General features: G+C 36.5%; 1 protein-coding gene across 5 annotated transcripts; it reads left to right on the top strand.

Moving 5' to 3' along the window:
• LOC123534636 (putative transporter SVOPL) lies at positions 1–22,081 on the top strand. Of its 5 annotated transcripts, none has more exons than XM_053519859.1 (15): positions 1–100; positions 2,336–2,375; positions 6,527–6,711; positions 7,114–7,212; positions 8,293–8,364; positions 8,840–8,964; positions 9,932–9,995; positions 13,908–14,033; positions 14,825–14,953; positions 15,837–15,990; positions 16,262–16,342; positions 19,607–19,800; positions 20,239–20,328; positions 20,793–20,906; positions 21,621–22,080. In XM_053519859.1, the coding sequence occupies exons 2-15, from the start codon at positions 2,336–2,338 to the stop codon at positions 21,633–21,635; spliced, it is 1,488 nt and encodes a 495-aa protein (XP_053375834.1). In that variant the 5' UTR covers positions 1–100; the 3' UTR covers positions 21,636–22,080. The 5 variants fall into 5 exon arrangements, with proteins under 5 accessions (XP_053375834.1, XP_053375837.1, XP_053375835.1 ...); XM_053519860.1 differs by lacking the exon at positions 1–100 and adding an exon at positions 1,989–2,067 and having other exon boundaries at positions 21,621–22,081; XM_053519862.1 differs by lacking the exon at positions 16,262–16,342 and having other exon boundaries at positions 21,621–22,081.
• The last annotated feature ends 115 nt before the right edge of the window (positions 22,082–22,196 follow it).

The following is a 22,196-nucleotide window of genomic DNA, read 5'->3' as shown; positions in this document are numbered from 1 at the left end:
CTTGAATGTATATATTAAGATTGTCTTGTTAAAGGTATTTTCAATAAAGCTGTTACAGTTTGTTGTTAACAAGTAAAGCAATACACGGATTTACACACAAGTTTGTACTTACATTTTTCATTTTATTACAAAAGTGTTTTAAAACATAATTCACACTCTTACATCGAAACAGTACATGTGTGTTCACAAATAAACATTACAAATGATTATATATTAAATTCATCTTCTTAGTTTTTTCTTCACTTTTATGAAAGGAGGAAAAGGGTAAGATTTTGTTAATCTCGTTAAAAAAATCCATAAAAATTCAAAATAGCTTTTACGCATGAAAACCCGGGTTCTGTTTCATGAAACCTACCATGAACACCTGGGTCCTGGTTAATGACGCCTACCTTGAACACCTGGGTCTAGGTTAATGAAGCCTACCTTAAATGCCTGTTCTGGTTAATGAAGTCTACCATGAACACATGGGTCCTGGTTTAAGAGGCCTAGGCCTACCTTGAACACCGGCATCCTGGTTAATGAAGTCTACCATGAACACCTGGGTCTAGGTTAATGAAGCCTACCTTGAAAACTTTGGACTAGTTTAATGAAGCCTACCTTGAACACCTGTTCTGGTTAATGAAGTCTACCATGAACACCTGGGTCCTGGTTCAAGAGACCTACCTTGAACACCTGCGTCCTGGTTAATGAAGTCTACCATGAACACCTGCGTCCTGGTTAATGAAGTCTACCATGAACACATGCGTCCTGGTTAATGAAGTCTACCATGAACACCTGCGTCCTGGTTAATGAAGTCTACCACGAACACCTGCGTCCTGGTTAATGAAGTCTACCATGAACACCTGCGTCCTGGTTAATGAAGTCTACCATGAACACCTGGGTCTTGGTTAATGAAGTCTACCATGAACACCTGCGTCCTGGTTAATGAAGTCTACCATGAACACCTGGGTCTAGGTTAATGAAGCCTACCTTGAAAACTTTGGACTAGTTTAATGAAGCCTACCTTGAACACCTGTTCTGGTTAATGAAGTCTACCATGAACACCTGGGTCCTGGTTCAAGAGACCTACCTTGAACACATGTGTCCTGGTTAATGAAGTCTACCATGAACACCTGGGTCCTGGTTCAAGAAGCCTATCATGAACACCTAGGTCCTGGTTCATGAAGTCTACCATGAACACCTGCGTCCTGGTTAATGAAGTCTACCATGAACACCCGCGTCCTAGTTAATGAAGTCTACCATGAACACCTGGGTCCTGGTTCAAGAAGCCTATCACGAACACCTGCGTCCTGGTTAATGAAGTCTACCATGAACACCTGGGTCCTGGTTAATGAAGTCTACCATGAACACCTGGGTCCTGGTTAATGAAGTCTACCATGAACACCTGGGTCCTGGTTAATGGAGCCTAACATGAACACCCGTGTCCTGGTTCATGAAGCCTACCATTAACACCTGGTTCCTAGTTCATGAAATCTGCCATGAACATCTGAACCCTGGTTCATGAAGTCTACCATGAACAACTGGTTTCTGGTTCAAGAAGCCCATGAATACCTAGGTCCTGGTTGAAGAAGCCTACCTTGAACACCTGAGCCCTAGTTCTTGAAGTATAACATGTACACCTGGGTGCTGGTTCAAGAAGCCTATCATGAACATCTGAGCCCTGGTTCATGAAGCCTACTTAAGACAAAGTTAGTACATAGGAGTTATGTGTTTCAGGGCATAATTTTTGATAGATTCATTTTAACCTGTCGGCTATTCTTAAAATCTGATTGTAAGTAAAATGAGATACATCTGTCATATAAATAAATAAATGACACCTTTAAAAGTCCATACTTAGGAGAGAACTTTGGACGAAACGTATTAACTTTAATGAAACATGTCCAGTTATTCTTACATTTTCACTCGGTTATAATATTGTACCTTAATTAACTCGGTTTAAAACGCTATTTCTATGTTATACTGAAATGAAAGATGAGCCATTGATATTTACATGAGGTGAAGGTGAACCATTAATATGTATTCACAGGATTAACAAGCCATTCAATAAAAGTGGAGGAAGTTATAAATGTATGATATAAAGTTATTTACATTATTGCCTTTTTTCGTTTTTTTTTTTTTTGTATGAGCATCACTTTGTGGGGTCAATAAAAGTTTGAATATATTTTACGCTCCATTGATTAGATAAGTCATATACCTCTTAACATACTTTTGTCATTAAACAGAATATTTAATTGTAAAATTATACGTTCACATTATGATGTGTGGAGGGCGACTGCATACCTCAAACACAAAATAAATTTACATTTTAAATCAAATGTATAATAATGATTTTCAGATGTCGGTGAAGTACTCCAGATTAAACACTGCTGAAGATGGTGAGTGTTTCTTTTCTTTTACCTTTTTTGTACGCCGGAAGTGACGTATTATGTGATGGCGCATGTCGTCTGCATGTATGTCTGTCCGTCTGTAAGCAGTTGTGTATCCACTCAATAACTTAAGGTGATGTCACTTTTTGAATTTCCGGTGAATAACAAAAAAACAAAGAATATTCAGTTCTTTCCAAAAACCGTTATATTATCATACAACCAAATAGTTTCCTTTGTCTACCAGAAAGGAACAATTCTTTTATCTTAATATTGAGATTTGGTACCTTTATAACAGACAATAAACTAAAACAATAGACATTCATATGTGACGTTGGTGAGCTGAACAAAGCAATTTCAAGCACAAATATTAATGTGGAATGTAAAGTAAGTTACACACTACAATATCCGTCCAAGATACTTTCAAAAACAATGCATTTGCAGAATAGAGGGATAAAAATAATTCTGACAGCTCGTGAAAACTAATGACAAATTTTGACAGGTATATGATGACTCATGACCTAATTATTTTTTTTCTTTTATTTCTAACTTCCAGTTTGATTTTCATAAAATGGGTATTCTTTATTGTAGCTTACAACTCATACATTAAAACAATAAAAGAATATATTGTTACCTCACTGTCGTTTTGTCTATCCGTCTCTCGTACGAATTCCTATTGTTTCAGTCATTTGTCAGTAATTAGAGCAACTCACAGTGTTGCAGTCATACAAAACACATCCCTTAATTTCACATAGATATTGAGGATTTATCTAATGAGCACATGTATTGGAAACACAATTTCAGTACCGACTGTGTATTGTAATAATGCTAAACTATCTCAGCCGTGACGTCTCCTTAAGAATTCTTCGACCTATGATTTTCAAACTTGATACGTATATTGCTCTTGACTGAATGTTCATGGCCCCTTTTGGTTTTGACTGAGGTTTGTGAGTTAAAAGACAAGATCACTATGATTGCTATCACAAAAACCAATTCCGCATAAATCTTACGTTTGTTTCAACCTGTGATCCCCGAAATCGCTTCCCGTAAATTTTCATGAAGCAATGTTGGGTGAGATTTTATAACGTGAAAACTTCTTAAGGTTTAGCAGTATATCACAAAACAACAGATTTTTTGAAAGAATGAACAGCATCTTGATACACAACTTATCTGTCCAATACATGTTTTACTGTTCTGTCCCACAGAGTTGGATACTTAAAATATTCTGAATGAGTTGTCCCCTTTTAAATAAGAATGTCATTTGTAAACAAATAAATGTAAACAATCGTCAAAAACGATGTTTTACTTAGTTATGTAAAGTTTAAACACTCGCACGATGTTGCAAATGCATCAAAACGAAGACGTGTAACAGCTTTTAAAAAATGGTGAGTTTTTAAAGTTGCTGAACTGTCCAGAAGTGTGGCCCCTTCATGCAGTCCCTTTCCGGAATTCAATACATATATCAGTAAATTGACAATGGTTTTGTAGAATAATATAAATGTTTTATACGCCGTTAAATTTTCAGGTAAAACAATGCTTTTTAGATTTCTTCATGGATCAAAAGTCAGTGTTATGGCGACAGCAAGTGTAAAAAGTATTCCACTCAAACTTTTTAGAAGGACATTACCATGATCTATTGATCGTCGTCCAACCGTTGTCCATTCTGAACTTTGACACGATATTATGGCTTTTTTTAAAGCTCACGGTCATGTTGAGTCATAACCTAGACCGGACCATAAAGTTTACAGCTACGGTCTAAGATATATAAAACTACATTATCAATTTAGTCATGTATACACTATTTCATCTTCATTTCTTCGCTAACGGTCAAGAGTTATGGCACTTTGATTATTACAGAATTGTGGTATTGTATTTCAAAATGCTGTACAGGAAATATATCTTGTGGAATGCAAGTGAAATATGTTAATTTTGTTAGAAAATCTGCGTGAATATGTTGCATAATTATTTAAATTGTCTGAACACTGCATCTCTCGCACTTCACGATGAATTCAATCAGCGGCGCCATCTGGTATACCAATCATTGCTAGAACTATTTTTTTTCTCACAAGTGGCGACAAATAATGTCCATATTCCAATGTCATATCACGCACTTCCTCTCCCTTTACAGGAAAATGCACTTTTACTAAAATAGTTCTCTTGCGCCTCTGCGATTTGACTGGAGCAGACGACAAAACTTAATGAAACGATAGTAAAACTGTCTGTTTTCATTAAAGCAAATATTGATCCACAATCTCTACTGACGTAAAGATAATTACTGGAAGAGCATTTGTCTGTGATTTACAGTATTTTATAAGACATGTTACACATATCAAACATTTATGTTTAAGATTGTGATCCTCTCGTTATTACACATTTGATTGAGACTGAATTTCTGTTGTTACATTTGGAAATAACGTGGTTGTAAATTGATATACATATTGAAAATATTTAGGATTACAGCTGTGTTCTTTGTACTTAAATGTCTTCTTCCTACCCGATTAATTTTGGTATGCAACATTACAATTGTTTTCACTGGATTTTAATTACCGCGATGGTATTTAGCAATATGTTGATCAATGTCAAGTTAATGAGACCTTTATGTATATTTTGTTATAACACAATGCTACGTATATGATTAAAATTATTCTTTTTTTATATTGTAGAGATATTTCCAATTCTAAATGCTATAAATATCTTAAGGCGTGAAAAGGATGTATATGTCTTTGACAGTAAATGGCGTTCATCTGTGCGTATTCGTTTTTATATATCACTTTCGGAGATGACATTTTTGTATAAACAATTAATGCAGAGGCATGTGGGTCTTATTCAAATATTGCGTGATAAACACATCCATATTGATACTGGTAATAATAAATGAAATGAATGATATAGAATATCACAGGACTCATACTACATTGTAAACAAGTGACATATACTTTCTATTGTGCTGAAGAGATTTTATGATATGGAGTTAGCAGATGGTAGAATCTTTTTTACAAGTAAGTGATCAATAAAATAATGTAAGTTAAGGCTGTTGCCAATACATATTTACTTTGTCGGCTTCTACTGTCCGTCTACTAAGCCTGTTTTACATGTAAAGTGAGTGTTATAATATTCATATTCTCCGGTTTGTCCCGACGGGTCTGTATTACGATAGGATTTTTGTTTAAAAACCGAAGCTTTCGAATATCATGGCAGCTTTTTTACCTGGCTTTCTGTGCGAGCAATTGCAAATGCATAAGCAAGCTGGGAACCAGTTTTTTTTTAATAATAATAAAATAATAATAGTAATAATAATAAAAAGACAACAACAGAGCAACTGAACCTTATATAATATTTGCCAGGCCTCAATACTGTGAAGGTTGTATGTGAAAATCACTTAGATTGAGTTCTAGGTAAACTGGAAATACTTTGCGTTCTTTACTTTATTGTTTTCCTGCTTATTTGATAATCAGTGCAGCTAGGAGTCGAATCCGCGTCGACACGTTGACTCTATTTTACAACTAAAATTCAGCTGCTTTTTCAACTGCCTTTCTGCAGTTGTCCGTAGGATATATTTTCTTCCCTGCATCATTTCATTAGATTGTTTGGAGAGAGAAAGAGGGAAAGACAGACAGGCAAAAAGGCAGACAGAGTATGTATGTATGTATGTATGTATGTATGTATGTATGTATGTGTGTATTATTCTGTCAGATAAAAACCAAAGGGTGCGTCTCTAAAATATAGGACAAGTTTGATGACCAGCCACGAAAATTGAAGTGTCACCCCAATAACTCGAGTAGTTTTTCTTTGATCTCAACTGTAACTATGCAGGAGATGTTTCATTACGAACTCGGTGTTCAATAACCAGTCAGTTATAGCTTTCATTTCTATAGAAATATGTCCCTTGAACTCATGACAATTGCAGACAAAAATCAGTATACGTACAACTAAAGTATTTTGTTTCTGATCTAAAAGAAATACTTTAAATGGATGGGCAGTCGGTGACTACGTATAACCTTTACCATGAAATTACAAGAAAGGCTGTCAGACATTCACTGGAAGGAGAGAGATAGAAAATTAGGACACAGAGAGAAGGTGCTGGTGGAGAGAGCGAGATGAAGTGAGAGTTGTTCAGTCTGGAACTCTACACATCAGTTTTTCCTGTTTTAACTGTATTGCAGAGATATCTGGGAATCATTCTGAAGAGGACAACTACAATGTCGATATAACAACATTGACGGATGACGCGGATTTCAAGGAGGAAGATGATAACGATGATGAAACATATACTGTCGAAGAAGCAGTTGAAAAACTAGGGATCGGATGGTTCCAGTTTCGGCTATGGAGTATCACTGGCCTTTTTTCGGTGAGTAACACAAATTTGTTTTTATATATGTTAGTCGCGATAGATTTACGCGCTTTTAGATAAGCGTTTATTATTTACCTACAAATTTCTGTTTTAAATACAGCATGCATTTCACTGACCAACATTAAACAATATTCAATCGAAAATGAGGTAAAGAGGGTGTTTTTTCCATGGATCAAGAAGTTCCCCATTTTTAACAAGTGTTCAGTCTTATTTATTTAAAATTATAGTCAATTTTAACTGATATAACACTAGGTATATGTTTATAATAAAATGGTCATTAAAACAATACCGTGAACTGCAAGCAAGGGCAGCATCAGAGTCTCCTAGGCAACCCTAGCCGAATACACCCTTGCAGATCAAGATACTGGTTATAATAACCCTATATATCGAATTTCATAGGCGGCTGATGCGTGTGAGATGATGTTATTAGCGGTGCTGTCTCCTGTGGTTAGGTGTGAATGGGGACTTACACAAGCACAAGTTGCTCTGATTACCACAGTAAGTAAATATTCCATATCTATTCATAGATGTAATCCGATTGTCATGATAACTTTCCGAAACGGTAAATATGTAATTAAACACTCGCATATGTTCAGTTTGACTGAGTAGTTTTTAATCGCTTTGGGGTTAAGGTGCTAACGTAAACGAAGGAAATGTTACTAAATGTTGTGTACGTGCCAGTGAGGCTTGGAATCTCATGGACTTTATCATATATGGTATGTCACTACAAAGGTCAGGTCAGCCCAAATTGTAAGTCTTTTTGTACTCGCAGCCGTGAATAAACGTATATAGCATGCATGTAGGCTTAAGTACATGCTCGCTTTCTGGAGCAATACATTCAGTGATATTGCATATGTGTATTAGAACATAGTTGGGTACTTAAATTCTCATTGTGAGGAAGTTTTATGAACGGGTAATTATAACTTTGATTTTAAAGGCAAAACCTTGCATAGCTATGGCCGCCATTTTAGACACTTTGTTAATAAAAACGTTGCTTAATTTAATGGATTTACGAAATTGACGCTACATTTCGGCAAAATGATTGAGCACTTACCACCGTTGTGAAATTTAAGGTAATGACAGTTGGTAACTTATGACCGTATGATTGCGTATTTCGTCATCCTCCGAACATAACGGTAAATGGATTTTTGCCATGACAACCGAAGAATGCCGAAATCTCACACGGAGAATACGAAATGGAACGAAAATTGCCGACTGTCATTGCAGGTCCACTACCTTAAATTAAAATGAGCCGCGCCATGAGAAAACCAACATATTGGCTTTGCGACCAGCATGAACCCAGACCAGCCTGCGCTACCGCGCAGTCTGGTCAGGATCCATGCTGTTCGCTAACAGTTTCTCTAATTGCTTTAAGCTTTGACAGCGAAAGCATGGATCATGACCAGACTGCGCGGATGCGCAGGCTGGTCTGGATCCATACTGGTCACAAAGCCACTATGTTGGGTTTCTCATGGCGCGACTCAGTTAATTAATTGGGCAATTACATTCCTGTTTTCATCCTAATCTTGTCATAAAATTGAAGAAGCAGTTGCTACTATTACTCTTGTGTTCCAACAGGTTGTGTTTGTTGGTATGGGGACTATGTCACCTTTCTGGGGAATGATAGCGGACAAATACGGAAGGCGGAATGTACGGTATTTCCTGCTTACTTTATGAAAACAAGACAAAAAAAGGATTTCTCTGTCTAATTGAAATTATCCCAGTAATACCTACATAGAATAACAATGTTAAAATCCTCAAGGTGAAGTCACGTCAGTTCAGTAGTAACTTTTGTTAAAAAATGACTCAGAATATCATTTGATATCATGGGTTGAAGGTTTTTGTGTTTATTGTAGTTTAGAATCAGTGCACGTATTGTTATGAGCTGGAATAACTAACATTAAACTTAACTTAATGATCTGATCAGTGATGTCAGAATTCAGGACATTTGCTGCTGAGGATCACTGTAGTAATGCGCGCGTAAACGAACTTTTGAAGTAAAAGTCCTGATGCATTATCAGATAATGAGATTTAAAATTATCAAAATATTTGAACTGAAAGTGTTGCTACATGTATTCAGTCAAAGTAAGCGTATTGAAGGTACAATGTCACGTTTCTATTGCAGATATTGTTACTGGCGTCATGGCTTGTCTGGTACTTTGGATTGCTGACGTCATTCAGTCCGTCATACGCTTGGATTCTTATACTACGTGGGCTAGTCGGGGGAGGAATCGCCGGAATGCCTCATGGGTAACTTAAGTTTCTCATACAGAATTGTCGTGTAAATACCCCTTGTAAAAGTAAGTATAAGGCACAACAAATTATAGGCAGATATTTGTGGTATTTTCATGTAAACTTAAGTATTCTTCTTCGTTAAGATGTTTTATGATAATTGTTATTAATATCATTACCATCATTATAAATGTTGTTGTTGTTGTTGTTTTCATATATTTTTACACAAAATCGTAAATATTTTTTTGACAAAATAAGAAGTTCATCCATTTCTTTCTGTTTTGTTGACGAAAGCATAAAATATGTGGAGTGTCCCACTTACTGAACTGTACGTTTTAGATGAGTAATGCGCGATTGAAACGGGTTAGCATATTTTTCTGTTCATGACCATGGTTCTTATAGTTTACCTTGGGTAGGGATATAAATTGTATAGTGGCATTTTCTTTGTGGTCTGGTACCACTGATTTTTTGACGGATTTTCCGCGCACACGATAAAGGGCGTCGAAGACAGCAAAATGAACGCTTTCCTCTGCACAAAGCGTATGCCATCCGTTCACGGTACTTTTCTCAAAGACTTGACGCCAACTGCGGAAGTGTGTACATTATCTGCGCAGTTTGAGTGAAGTGTTTGAGAGAAGTACTGAAAACTAATGGCAGACGTTTTGTGCAGAAGAAAGCACTCATCATACGAGCTTATTGTATGAAAATCCGTCAAGTAACTATAGGAAAACTGAATTTAGGCAAACGTTTGCCCGAATCGGGACGTTTTCTCCGCGTGTTTGGTATCCAAATGACATAAAGATAACCACTCTTTTTTGACTAATACAATAATTGATATAAATAAACTTTTATAAAGTTTAATGCTTTTAATTCAATTGTGCGGTTTTGTAGTTGTTGTATCTTTATTTACATGTAATAAATGTATATAAATGACAGCGCACATGCTGTTATAAATAAATCTATTCAATGTCCTACTTTGTTATAGGTTCACACTTCTGACAGAGTATCTCCCGAAGAAATATAGAGCCAAAATACTGATTTTCGGGTCTGTAAGTAAATTTGCTACATATCTTAAACACGGAATTTATCTCTGTAAAACACTATACATGTATTTAAAATCATTTACCGAGGTCTATAGTTCAACGTTATGTTTGTATTGTTAGAGGCCTCCAAGGCCGAATGTGGTTAAGGAAACTGAGACCTCCAAGTGGCAAAGGTAGAGAAAGCTTTCATAGCTAATTGGTTATTGTAGCGGTGGCCTTTTTTGCCGTTGGTTAGGTAGCAGGGGTCTCCACAGCCGGGTGGTTAAAGCAGCGAAAGTGTTCGTGGCCGATTGGTTATTGTAGCGGGGGCCTTCGTTGCCGAGTGGTCAAGGTAGCAGGGACTATGTTGGTGCATGGTTAATGAAGCAGACTTCGAATCACATGCCACTGAAATCACTGGGATCGAACCAACCTCGAGTTTTCGTGTGAGGAAGCCATCCAGACGTCTTGCGGAAAGGCATTTGTTCTTGATATGCCCGCTCATATCTGAGTGTCTGAGCCATTAAAACTGAAACTCGCCACATAACATAAATTGTGTCGTAGTGACTTAAACCCAACAAACAAAACTTGTATATTGTTATGGAGCTGCTGCTGCCATGATAAATTTTTTGTAGAACTTATTGTACTTTCTTTATAATTTCTTAGAAACGCTTTAAGTTTAAGTTTATTCTTATCTATTTTAGCTGTGTTGGTATTATATTAACAATATTGTCACCATTTTAGCCAGATTTTCACTTTCAATGCTGTTTTGTCATTATTCTAGCAGGATTTTCACCATGTTAGCAGGATTTTCACCATGTTAGCTGGATTTTCATTAAATCCTAACGTTATAACTTATCAAAATCTATCAAGTTCGCTTACGGAGGACTTTGCACTGAACTTATACAAGAAGGCGCTGTTGGCTGCTCTGCGGTGCTCGTGCCCGTTTCATCCCGGTATAGCGGCAAACGCCTTATTCAACACCTTATTCAGTCTAAAAGAAGAATAATTGATTACAGAATATTTTTAAAGTAGTGATATTACAAATGCAATAGAACTAAAAACTAAAACGTTAATCATTTCTTTTATCTTAAAATAAAATTTAAACGCCAGACTGATTTTAGCTGCTAAATTAACCCTTAGCCTGCTGGCGGCAAGTGATTCTGCCTATGCGACCAGTGCAGACCAAGATCAGCCTGCACATCCGTGCAGTCTGATCATGGTCTGCACTGTTCGCTATTCAGTCAATAATCTTCAGTGAACACCCCTTCGAAAATTAAATGGTATTGCCCAAATTGAATGATGGACCAGTCCATTTTAGAAATTTAGCAGGGTAAGGGTTAAAGTCATTTTAGCTATCACGATTGAAAGCTGTAAATTTTCCACAGAAAAAAAAAGAAACAAAAAACCGTCTCGATATTATTCAGAAATAATATTTGCCAATGTATCAGGAAACGTGTCTTAATTCTGGGTTAGACATTTTACACTAATTGAGTTGTTCAGTTTGTCAGCTTCTTTAATGGAAACACGTTCTGAGATCCATTCCTGAGGAAATTGATTATTTCAGGACGATCATATCTGTAAGATATTGCAGTAACATTTAGGATGTCTTTTGTTAAGGTAATGGATCCGTAACAACACTCGGCAATTTCCGTATACTTCCGTATTATCGCCTAGGCACTTCGGCATTCTTCGGACATAGATATAGCTCAACGCGGATATCACCTTCCGTAAAATACGGTTAATGTCGAAATCTCCTAGGAGAATAGAACTTTTATTACGTAATTTGTCAGTACGGGTCCGCTACCTTAATTTGTTTTCAATATTTCGATATGTCTTTTTACAGTAGGAGGCAGGCAGTTTATACTGTTTATCAAATTATTATAATTATGTCTTTATCTTACTTGATTTAAGGTTGTGTTGAGGTTTTCATCTTTCATAATCATGTAAAGAAATCATTTTAATACAAAAAAAATTTGCAATTTGAACATGGCTTTGTTTGCTGTTCAGCTAGGAACTTTTCTTGCAATTTTAACATGACTTTTTGGGCTGTTCTGGTATGCTGGGCAAGAGGAACGTTTGCATGGCATCAGAATCCGTGGCACTGTTTACATGAATTTTTTTATGTTTAGATGTACTTGGCAACAGAACCCGTGGTACTGTTTACATGACTTTTTTGTTTAGATGTACTTGACAACAGAATCCGTTGCTCTGGTAACATGACTTTTTTGTTTAGATGCACTTGGCAACAGACGTGACGTATAACTGGAACGCCTTTGGCGGGCCGGCGGGCGGGCAGGCACCGTCCACAAACTTTGTCCGGAGCATTTCTTCTTCATGCATAGAGGGATTTCAGTGTAACTTAGCACAAACGTTATCCATTTCATTCGCAAGAACGAGATCCCTAGGTCTAAGGTCAAGGTCACACTTACGGGCCAAATGTCGGATACAAGAATGACTGTCCGGAGCATTTCTTCTTCATACATGGAGGGATTTGGATGTATCTTAGCACACATCTTCACCACAATGAGACGGAGTGTCTTGCGCAAGAACCTGGTCCCTAGGTTTAAGGTCAAGGTCACACTTAGAGGTCAAAGGTCAGATTCAAGAATTACTTTGTCCGGAGCATTTTTCTTCATGCATGGAGGGATTTTGATGTAACTTTGCACAATTGTTCACCATCAGTCCATCATAAGACGGGGATGGTTCAACAAGAACCAGGTCCCTAGGTTAAGGTCACGGTCACACTTAGAGGTCAAAGGTAAGATACAAGAATGACAACATTGTCCGGAGCATTTCTTCTTCATACATTGAGGGATTTTGATATAACTTGGCACAATTGTTCACCATCATTAGATGAGTATCATGCATAAGAACCAGGTCACTAGGTCTAAGGTCAATGTCACACTTAGAGGTCAGAAGTCAGATACAAGAATGACAACTTAACAAGCTCTCGACGGGCGTATCTTGTGACTATGGCACCTTTGTTTCCTGTTTTGGTATGCAAGCTTACATGAACGTGTACAATGTTAACAACATTTTTGCTGTTTAAGTATGCTGGGCAACATGAACTTTTGCAATGTTAACATCTCGTTGTTTGCTGTTCAGGTTTGATGGGCAACAGGAACATTTGTAATGCTAACATGGCTTTGTTTGCTGTTTAGGTATGCAGGGCAACAGAAACTTTTGCAATGTTAACCTGACTTTTTTGCTGTTTAAGTATGCTGGGCAACAGGAACTGTTGCAATTTTAACATCTCTTTGTTTGCTGTTCAGGTTTGATGGGCAACAGGAACTTTTGCAATATTAACATGACTTTTTTGCTGTTTAAGTATGCTGGGCAGAAGGAACTTTTGCAATATTAACATGGCTTTGTTTGCTGTTTAGGTTTGATGGGTAACAGGAACCTTTGTACTGTTAACACGGCTTTGTTTGCTGTTTAGGTATGCAGGGCAACAGAAACTTTTATAATGTTAACATGACTTTTTTCCTGTTTAGGTATGCAGGGTAACACGCACTTTTGCAATGATAACATGACCTTTTTGCTGTTTAGGTATGCAGGGTAACACGCACTTTTGCAATGATAACATGACCATTTTGCTGTTTAGGTATGCAGAGTAACACGCACTTTTGCAATGATAACATGACCTTTTTGCTGTTTAGGTATGCAGGGTACCACGCACTTTTGCAATAATAACATGACCTTTTTCCTGTTTAGGTATGCAGGGTACCACGCACTTTTGCAATAATAACATGACCTTTTTGCTGTTTAGGTATGCAGGATAACACACACTTTTGCAATAATAACATACCTTTTTGCTGTTTAGGTATGCAGGGTAACACGCACTTTTGCAATAATAACATACCTTTTTGCTGTTAAGGTATGCTGGACAACAGGAACATTTGCTGCTATGTTAACATAGCTTTGTTTGCTGTTTAGGTATGCTGGGCATCAGGAACTATGTTCGAGATATGCCTTGCCGCCATAATAATACCAAGATTAGGCTGGAGATGGCTTCTCATTCTTTCGTCTGTACCATGTCTAGTCATAATTATCCTCTTTAGGGTAAGTGCGTATGCTGTCTTTCTATTTTACATGACCTCTCATTATAATTTTCCTGTTTATTATAATATATATGTAGTTTCTTTTCACCCATATGGGCCTCCGCGGCTGAATGATAAAGGTCATTGATTTGGAATCATATGTGCCTCGCCGCTGTGGGTTCGAATCCTCGCTTGGGTTGTCACCTCTTGTAGGTGTTAAGCGGAAATGGCCAAAGTATGTCATCTGCGCTCCTCGCTAAATTACCCGATTCTGTTTATTGAGTTAGACGGTGAAAGGGAGACAACTGTGTATAGCGTTGATCTTAATAAACAAGGGAAGATAACAGTATCGATTTTTATCCAATTCTTCAGTATGAGAATTCATATGAGGAAGCCACAGTATGACGTAACATTTTGTCTGTGTTACTTTAAGGCAAGCGAAAGAATCTTTGCCATCTTGTCATCTTATTTTATTCACGATTGGTTCGTCATGAAATAGAAGGAGCGATGACAACATCAAATTCCTTATGTGGATAAACTCAACGTTTGTTTTTGCAATGTTTCGAAATTACTTATCCAAGGATGCAGCATTCAAATAAAACTAACAACAAAGAAATAATGGCATCTATTCCTTTATAAATATCTATTCTGTGTTTAATGATTTTGTACACTCGCAAGTAAATGGTAAGAAGGCTGATGGTTGATTTACCTCATATAGATTTGTATGTACCTCATTCGACACCTGATTTGATACTAACATAAACTAATGCCATTATATGACAAGAGACATGGTGAAATATCTTTATATTGCAGTTTCTTCCACCATCTGCGAGATTTCTTGTTGGCGCCGGGAGGAAACGAGAGGCACTGAAAGTGTTAGAAACCATGTCAAGATTAAATAAATCAAAATTACCGGATGGTGAGCTCGTCCCAGAAACACAGGTATTTCAGTAATAGACTTTAATGCTTGCATAGAAACTACTTTTTTAACAGGAGAAAAAATATGTATTACTAAAGCAATTCACAGGCTGTTAATACACATTTTATCTTTTTGAAATGCTGTGCGGTAAACACTCACAAAATTATGATATATTTGCCTGTTGTGCAATTATATTGATCTATAGAACTATGTCTAGTATAAACTTTAAACAGTTGCAGTCATATCACTATTACTTTATGAGCACGTGCAATATTATTAATCAATATCAATTCAATAATATATAAGTTATAAAAATGATAATTATCAGATCAATAATTAGATGCTATTGTAACACACAACGCAATCCAAGCAAATTAATAGCAGACTAGGGCCATATTCCAATGCCAGCCCAGAACAGTGTTCTAAAATTCTAGAGTTATCTTTTATTTGTTGACAAAGGAATTAAATATTACACTGTTTCGCTCTGGTACCCAGCATTACTGAGATTATGCATATATAAAGTTGATATGAGCCATGACCTGCTTTCCATTGTCGTAAATATATTTCACGTGACTTCTTTGTCTGCGCCAGGTTTTATTTAAATCAGTCCGCACTAAACATCCCGGAACCCCACTGACTTAAAAGTGTGTACAAGATTTTCGGATTCATCAAACGAATATGACCTAGGTTTGTCCATACCTGTCCATGAGCAGCAATGAAATGTGTAATAGCCGACTTAAACCGAACTGTATCATAAAATAGCATTGGATGGACGGACGACCGATGACGGAAAGTGTTAACGCTATTCTGTTTTGAAATGTTGATGCAAATGAGAGAAAATGTTAAGCTTGTCGTGATTTTCGTGCACCTTATTATCATTTTGTTCTAAGGATATTTAACTTTCAGGAGGAAAGAGGAAACCTAAAACTTCTTTTTTCTTCATCCTACAAGCGAACAACTATACAGATGTGGTTTTTGTGGTTTGGTACGGCACTTACGTACTATGGCATGGTGCTCGCGAGTGCTGAAATTTTACAACTTCATAATACAAAAGAATCTGGTAAATACGTTTTTATAATTTATGAACTTTAAAATTTGAATCAGGTGACAGAATAGCATTGAATGATATCCGTAATAATGAAACTTCAATATTGTGCAAACAAAGTATGTTTTCAGTTATGTCCAAGATACTGATGAGATATAATATGTAAATAACTTTGAATAAGAAATAAATATATAAAAGACGAAAAGTGTGGCTGTGACTGAACACTTAACATAAAAAAGTATTTTTCGTTTTTTTTTTTTTTGTTTTTTTTTTGTTTTTTTTGTAGGAGGCGAAGCGTGTAAGTGCAATTTACTGAAAAATGACGATTACGCATCCATGATTGTTAGTACCCTGGGGGAGTTTATCTGTGAGTATACTCTGTGTCCATGATTGTTAGTACCCTGGGCGAGTTTATCTGTGAGTATACTCTGTGTCCATGATTGTTAGTACCATAGGGGAGTTTATCTGTGAGTATACTCTGTGTCCATGATTGTTAGTACCCTGGGCGAGTTTATCTGTGAGTATACTCTGTGTCCATGATTGTTAGTACCATAGGGGAGTTTATCTGTGAGTATACTCTGTGTCCATGATTGTTAGTACCATAGGGGAGTTTTTCTGTGAGTCTACTCTGTGTCCATGATTGTTAGTACCATAGGGGAGTTTATCTGTGAGTCTACTCTGTGTCCATGATTAATAGTACCCTGGGGGAGTTTATCTGTGAGTATACTCTGTGTCCATGATTGTTAGTACCATAGGGGAGTTTATCTGTGAGTATACTCTGTGTCCATGATTGTTAGTACCATAGGGGAGTTTTTCTGTGAGTATACTCTGTGTCCATGATTGTTAGTACCATAGGGGAGTTTATCTGTGAGTCTACTCTGTGTCCATGATTGTTAGTACCCTGGGGGAGTTTATCTGTGAGTATACTCTGTGTCCATGATTGTTAGTACCCTGGGGGAGTTTATTTGTGAGTATACTCTGTGTCCATGATTGTTAGTACCATAGGGGAGTTTATCTGTGAATCTACTCTGTGTCCATGATTGTTAGTACCATAGGGGAGTTTATCTGTGAGTCTACTCTGTGTCCATGATTGTTAGTACCATAGGGGAGTTTATCTGTGAGTATACTCTGTGTCCATGATTGTTAGTATCATAGGGGAGTTTTTCTGTGAGTATACTCTGTGTCCATGATTGATAGTACCATAGGGGAGTTTATCTGTGAGTATACTCTGTGTCCATGATTGTTAGTACCATAGGGGGGAGTTTATCTGTGAGTATACTCTGTGTCCATGATTGTTAGTACCATAGGGGAGTTTATCTGTGAGTAAACTCTGTGTCCATAATTGTTAGTACCCTGGGGGAGTTTATCTGTGAGTATACTCTGTGTCCATGATTGTTAGTTTATCTGTGAGTATACTCTATGTCCGTGATTGTTAGTATCATAGGGGAGTTTATCTGTGAGTATACTCTGTGTCCGTGATTGTTAGTACCATAGGGGAGTTTATCTGTGAGTATACTCTGTGTCCATGATTGTTAGTACCCTGGGGGAGTTTATCTGTGAGTATACTCTGTGTCCATGATTGTTAGTACCCTGGGGGAGTTTATCTGTGAGTATACTCTGTGTCCATGATTGTTAGTACCATAGGGGAGTTTATCTGTGAGTATACTCTGTGTCCATGATACATATACATAGAGAAATGAATTCTGAATTGTGAGTATACTATATGTCTATGACTGTAAGTATACGTCAAGGAGAGTTGAACTGTGAGTATACTATATGTCTATGACTATAAGTATACAAGGAGAGTTGAGTTGTTAGTATACTATGTCTCGACTGTTAGTATACAAGAAGAGTTGAATTATGAGTATACTATATGTCTATGACTAAGTATACAAGGAGAGGTTAATTTTGAGTATTCTATTTGTCTATGACTATAAGTATACAAGGAGGGGTGAATTTTGGGTATTCTATATGTCTATGACTATAAGTATACAAGAAGAGTTGAATTATGAGTATACTTTATGTCCATGACTATAAGTATACAAGGAGAGGTGAATTTTGAGTATTCTATATGCCCATGACTGTAAGTATACAAGGAGAGGTGAATTTTGAGTATTCTATATGTCTGTGACTATAAGTATACAAGGAGTGGTGAATTTTGAGTATACAATATGTCTATGACTATAAGTATACAAGGAGAGGTGAATTTTGAGTATTCTATATGTCTATGACTATAAGTATTCCAAGATAGTTGAACTGTGAGTATACATTAAAAGGACAACTATGTGTCATATTTTTAGTGCACAAGATAATATGTTACATTTTGTAAATATAATGTTCTTCTTTTGAAATCAAAAGATGTGAAGACAATGTTATTATTGTTTTGATTTTGTTTGGCACGCAAAGGGCAATAATAATTCTTTATAACGTTTTCCATAACGGAATTGTATTTTTAAGTTCTGCTTCGAAGAAAAGAGGGCGTATATATTACTTTGCTCAGTGTCAGTCGGCGGTCCGTCTTTCGATAGACCACTTGGTTTCGGATTAATAACGAATGATTGTTATCACAATTACGATACTTCTGATTGTCTGTAGTCAGCAGATGGTGCAAAGGTCAGGGTCACAGTGATTTTGAGACTGAAAATGGTTTCCACTCAATATCTAAAGAACGCTTCGGGCTATTGTAATCAAACTTCGTTGATGGATTGCCTGTAGTCAGTAAATGGCTCTTAAATATTTTCATGTCACTGAAACCTAGAGGCGGAAAACGGTTTCTGCTCAGTAACTATAGAACGCTTTGGCCTACAGTCATCAAACTTCATTTTAGAATTACTTGTTGTCAATAGATAACATTAAATGTCAAGGTAATAGTAACCTTGAGACTGGAAAAAGTTCCCTCTATCCAGCGACAGAACGCCTTAGCTAGTACAGATGCCAGACTTCTTAGGACTATTGAATGTGGTCAGTAGACTACCTGTTAGCAGGGCAAAGATGAAGGTCAATATGACCCCGAAATTGAGAGCTGTTTCAACTCATCTACGAAAACGGAGTTTGATCGTCACTCGTGAAACTTCATAGATTTATTGCCTGTGGTCATTAGATGACTTCTGCTATTAAAGGGGTGAGGAGTTCAAGGGTCTAGGTCACAGTGAAAATGGTTTCAGTTGTATAATTAAAGAATACTTTGACTGTAGGATGGTTGTCCGTAGCTGATGACCCCTAATGTTTAGGTTGTTTGGTCAAAGGTTAGTATCATAGCATACATATTTATATACGCACTTGCCTCTGACAGGCCATAGTGTTGGATGGGGGTCTCATGTGTTTTATAAATAGCTCTTGTTATTTAAGAGTTTCCTTTATTGTAACTATCGCGATGCTATGAATTTACATCTGATTGTTTTTATGCTTTATTTTGCTATAATGACTGTTGAATGATGCCTAAGTTTTAATTGAAATGTATCAAATTCTGAAAGAGATAACGATTGAGGGCTAGAACAGTTGATTGGTACATCAACATTAACCACTTGGCTACGGCGACTTAGTTCTTTTTTTAAACACAATCCATTATTAAAACCATTATTCATACAGTATCTCGCTCATTTGATCGTGTTTGTGTACACATTTTTTTCAGCACTACCCTTGAATATGTTACTCATCGACCTCATTGGGCGGCGATTTACTGGTGCAGTTAACTTCATGGGTTGTACCGTGTTCTTTCTTCTTATACAATTCCACGTGTCACAAGAATTGCTCACCTTTTTCATCTTCATGGTTAGAGGGTTCTCCACTGGCATTTTTAATTTTGTTTACATCTATACATCAGAGGTAACATGTTTTTGTTGTTGATGTTTTTTTGTGTATTCAACAGTATTGTGTTCAACATGCATGTATTTCATGAAGATCAATTATTCATCTCAAAACACTTAAAGTTTAAATCAAGGTTATAACATATTTTCTTACTTAACTTTTTGGTCTGTGAACAGGTTTATTCGAATTCTCTTGGAGTTTACGATACTTACGAAATAACGTGTTTTAATTTTCTGTATAAGCACGGCTAAGAGGTTATACATTCTAGGGAACTATTTCATGAGGGTGCAACTCTGTGCACATAATGGCCGATTCGGATACTTCTTTAAATTAATTAAAAAGTATATATATCTAATTTTAGTAGTCGCAACATGTGTGTCGACATGACGTCACCGTAATAGTATGCTATAAAAAATAAACACCATTTCTCATACAATCATGTTGTACTGTCGACAGGTGTATCCTACTTCAATACGTGCCTCTGGTCTAGGGACATGTTCCGCTTGTGCTCGTATCGGGGCAATGATTACACCTTTTCTAGCACAGGTATCCGTACACATTTTATTACTTATCTCACATTTATTCTCATATCAATTTTTGAATATAATTAGCCAAATAAGTTGTAATGAGTAGTGTGGCTTTTAAATACATCAAAATTCACTACTTAAAATGAGTATGTCGCATGTTCATTTTTTACTTAGGTAAAGCGTGTTATTTTGTCGTCACTAGTCATTATTGGAATCGGCTTAACATCAAAGTTGGCTGGCAAACCTTTGCAGCTTTGATTGTACCGATAGGTCCATTATTGGTCGTAAAATGCGCAATGATGGGTTAATAGGGCGTTTCACTAGAGAAAGCGGATTCGAATCCCGGCGGGAGGGAAATAAGACTGCATCTCTTAATCTCATGCTCAAGACATTTTCAAGCTCGGACAATATAACATGTAAGAACCGCTTTTACAATCGGCTGAAAACAAATAACATTTGTAAACAAAACCGCTGCTTTTTCAGGTATTATTAGACGCTTCCCTGACGGCGGCGGTGTGGGTTTATGGAACTATTTGTTTGTGTTGCGCTATAACAGCAGCATTATTACCGATTGAAACAAAAGGAAGAGCTTTACGGGTTTGTAAAAACATCTGCTTTCAAAAGCTTATTCAAATAAACATGCTTATCAGATTTCTGTTGATATATATTAACATTTTATTAATTTGATTTAATTTAAAGTGACATTATGCGTATCTTACTGCACATAGTGCATTTTTGGTGAATGTTCTATAAAAGCAATTTTCGCTTTAGAAAAAAAGAAATCGGACTAATGAATGATTGTTCTTTTCTTCAATATTCTATGCAGTGATCTCCCTTATCTATAGGTAGAGATTTCTAAAGTTGAAGTGAAGCAACTCCTGCGTACAGTATGACTTTTCTTGAAAAGACTACCCCAATCAAAATAAGAAAAGTCATATTTGGAAAGTTATTAGTTCGTACTGGTTAAAGGAAGAGTTTCGTATATTGGATTAAAAGATATAATTTCCTCCACTCTTTTTACAAACACATCTATTTCGGCTGTATTGTTACTTGAAAATGCGCATAATTCCACTTTTATAATTATTTCTCTTTTGGAAACTGTTGTATTCTTTAAAATTACATATCTTGAAAGCCATACAATGCTGTGTTCAGTTTCTGTGGGTTCTTACGTTGCTGTTGTTAAAACATACTTACCTACAGCATATAGTAATAAATAATATTTTAGCATTTAATATGTGACATGTAAACGGCAGCGAAAAAATCGTAATTTCTAGAATACTTAGGAATTCAGTTACTGTTTTGTTATTGCAGCAAGTGGTGTCTTGATTGTTAACACGACAGGTTAAAGTTGGCTCAACAAAAAGTAGATGCACTTCAAGGACGGAGAGACGCATAACAGGCCAAAAAAGTTTCTGCTTTGGTCTCTGGACGTTCTCTCTTCGTACAAGTTGTTGATGCTGATGATAAAACAAACATACGTGATTGCGAACAAGGATTATATCATCAGCTTAATGTCACGTCATTTTTGGCATATTTATGGCAGAATGACACGTTCGCAAAATTACATACATTTTGTATTTAGTCATTGATCTCTGCATCTGTCTGTGTTATTTGCATGCTATGTTCTGTTTTCCTGCATAAGTTATGTTTTAAAGATAATTACCCACAGTATTTTAGTATCACTATGGTTTCATATACATTTTGTGCAATCGGATGATCAAGGGTAGGAAGCTAATAAAACGTAACTTCAACACACATGATATTTTACTATTGATTGTACCAAAATGCCAAAATGCATGAAGGCTATTGAGCTACTGATAATGAGTTAGAGTGTCTCGTGGGCTTTATTGTTGCACAGGTTACATAAATGTTAACACGTACTGACGT

The sequence above is a fragment of the Mercenaria mercenaria genome, chromosome 12 (genome assembly GCF_021730395.1).
Source record: "Mercenaria mercenaria strain notata chromosome 12, MADL_Memer_1, whole genome shotgun sequence".
Taxonomy (NCBI): Eukaryota; Metazoa; Mollusca; class Bivalvia; order Venerida; family Veneridae; genus Mercenaria; species Mercenaria mercenaria.
This window is presented reverse-complemented; position numbering and strand designations above follow the sequence as displayed.

Coding starts and splice junctions, on each gene's coding strand:
- LOC123534636 (XM_053519860.1), top strand. CDS start 2,336: ATGTCGGTGAAGTACTCCAGATTAAACACTGCTGAAGATG. Junction 8,365..8,839: donor ACAAATACGGAAGGCGGAAT/GTACGGTATTTC, acceptor TTTCTATTGCAG/ATATTGTTACTGGCGTCATG. Junction 20,329..20,792: donor TTACACCTTTTCTAGCACAG/GTATCCGTACAC, acceptor CTGCTTTTTCAG/GTATTATTAGACGCTTCCCT.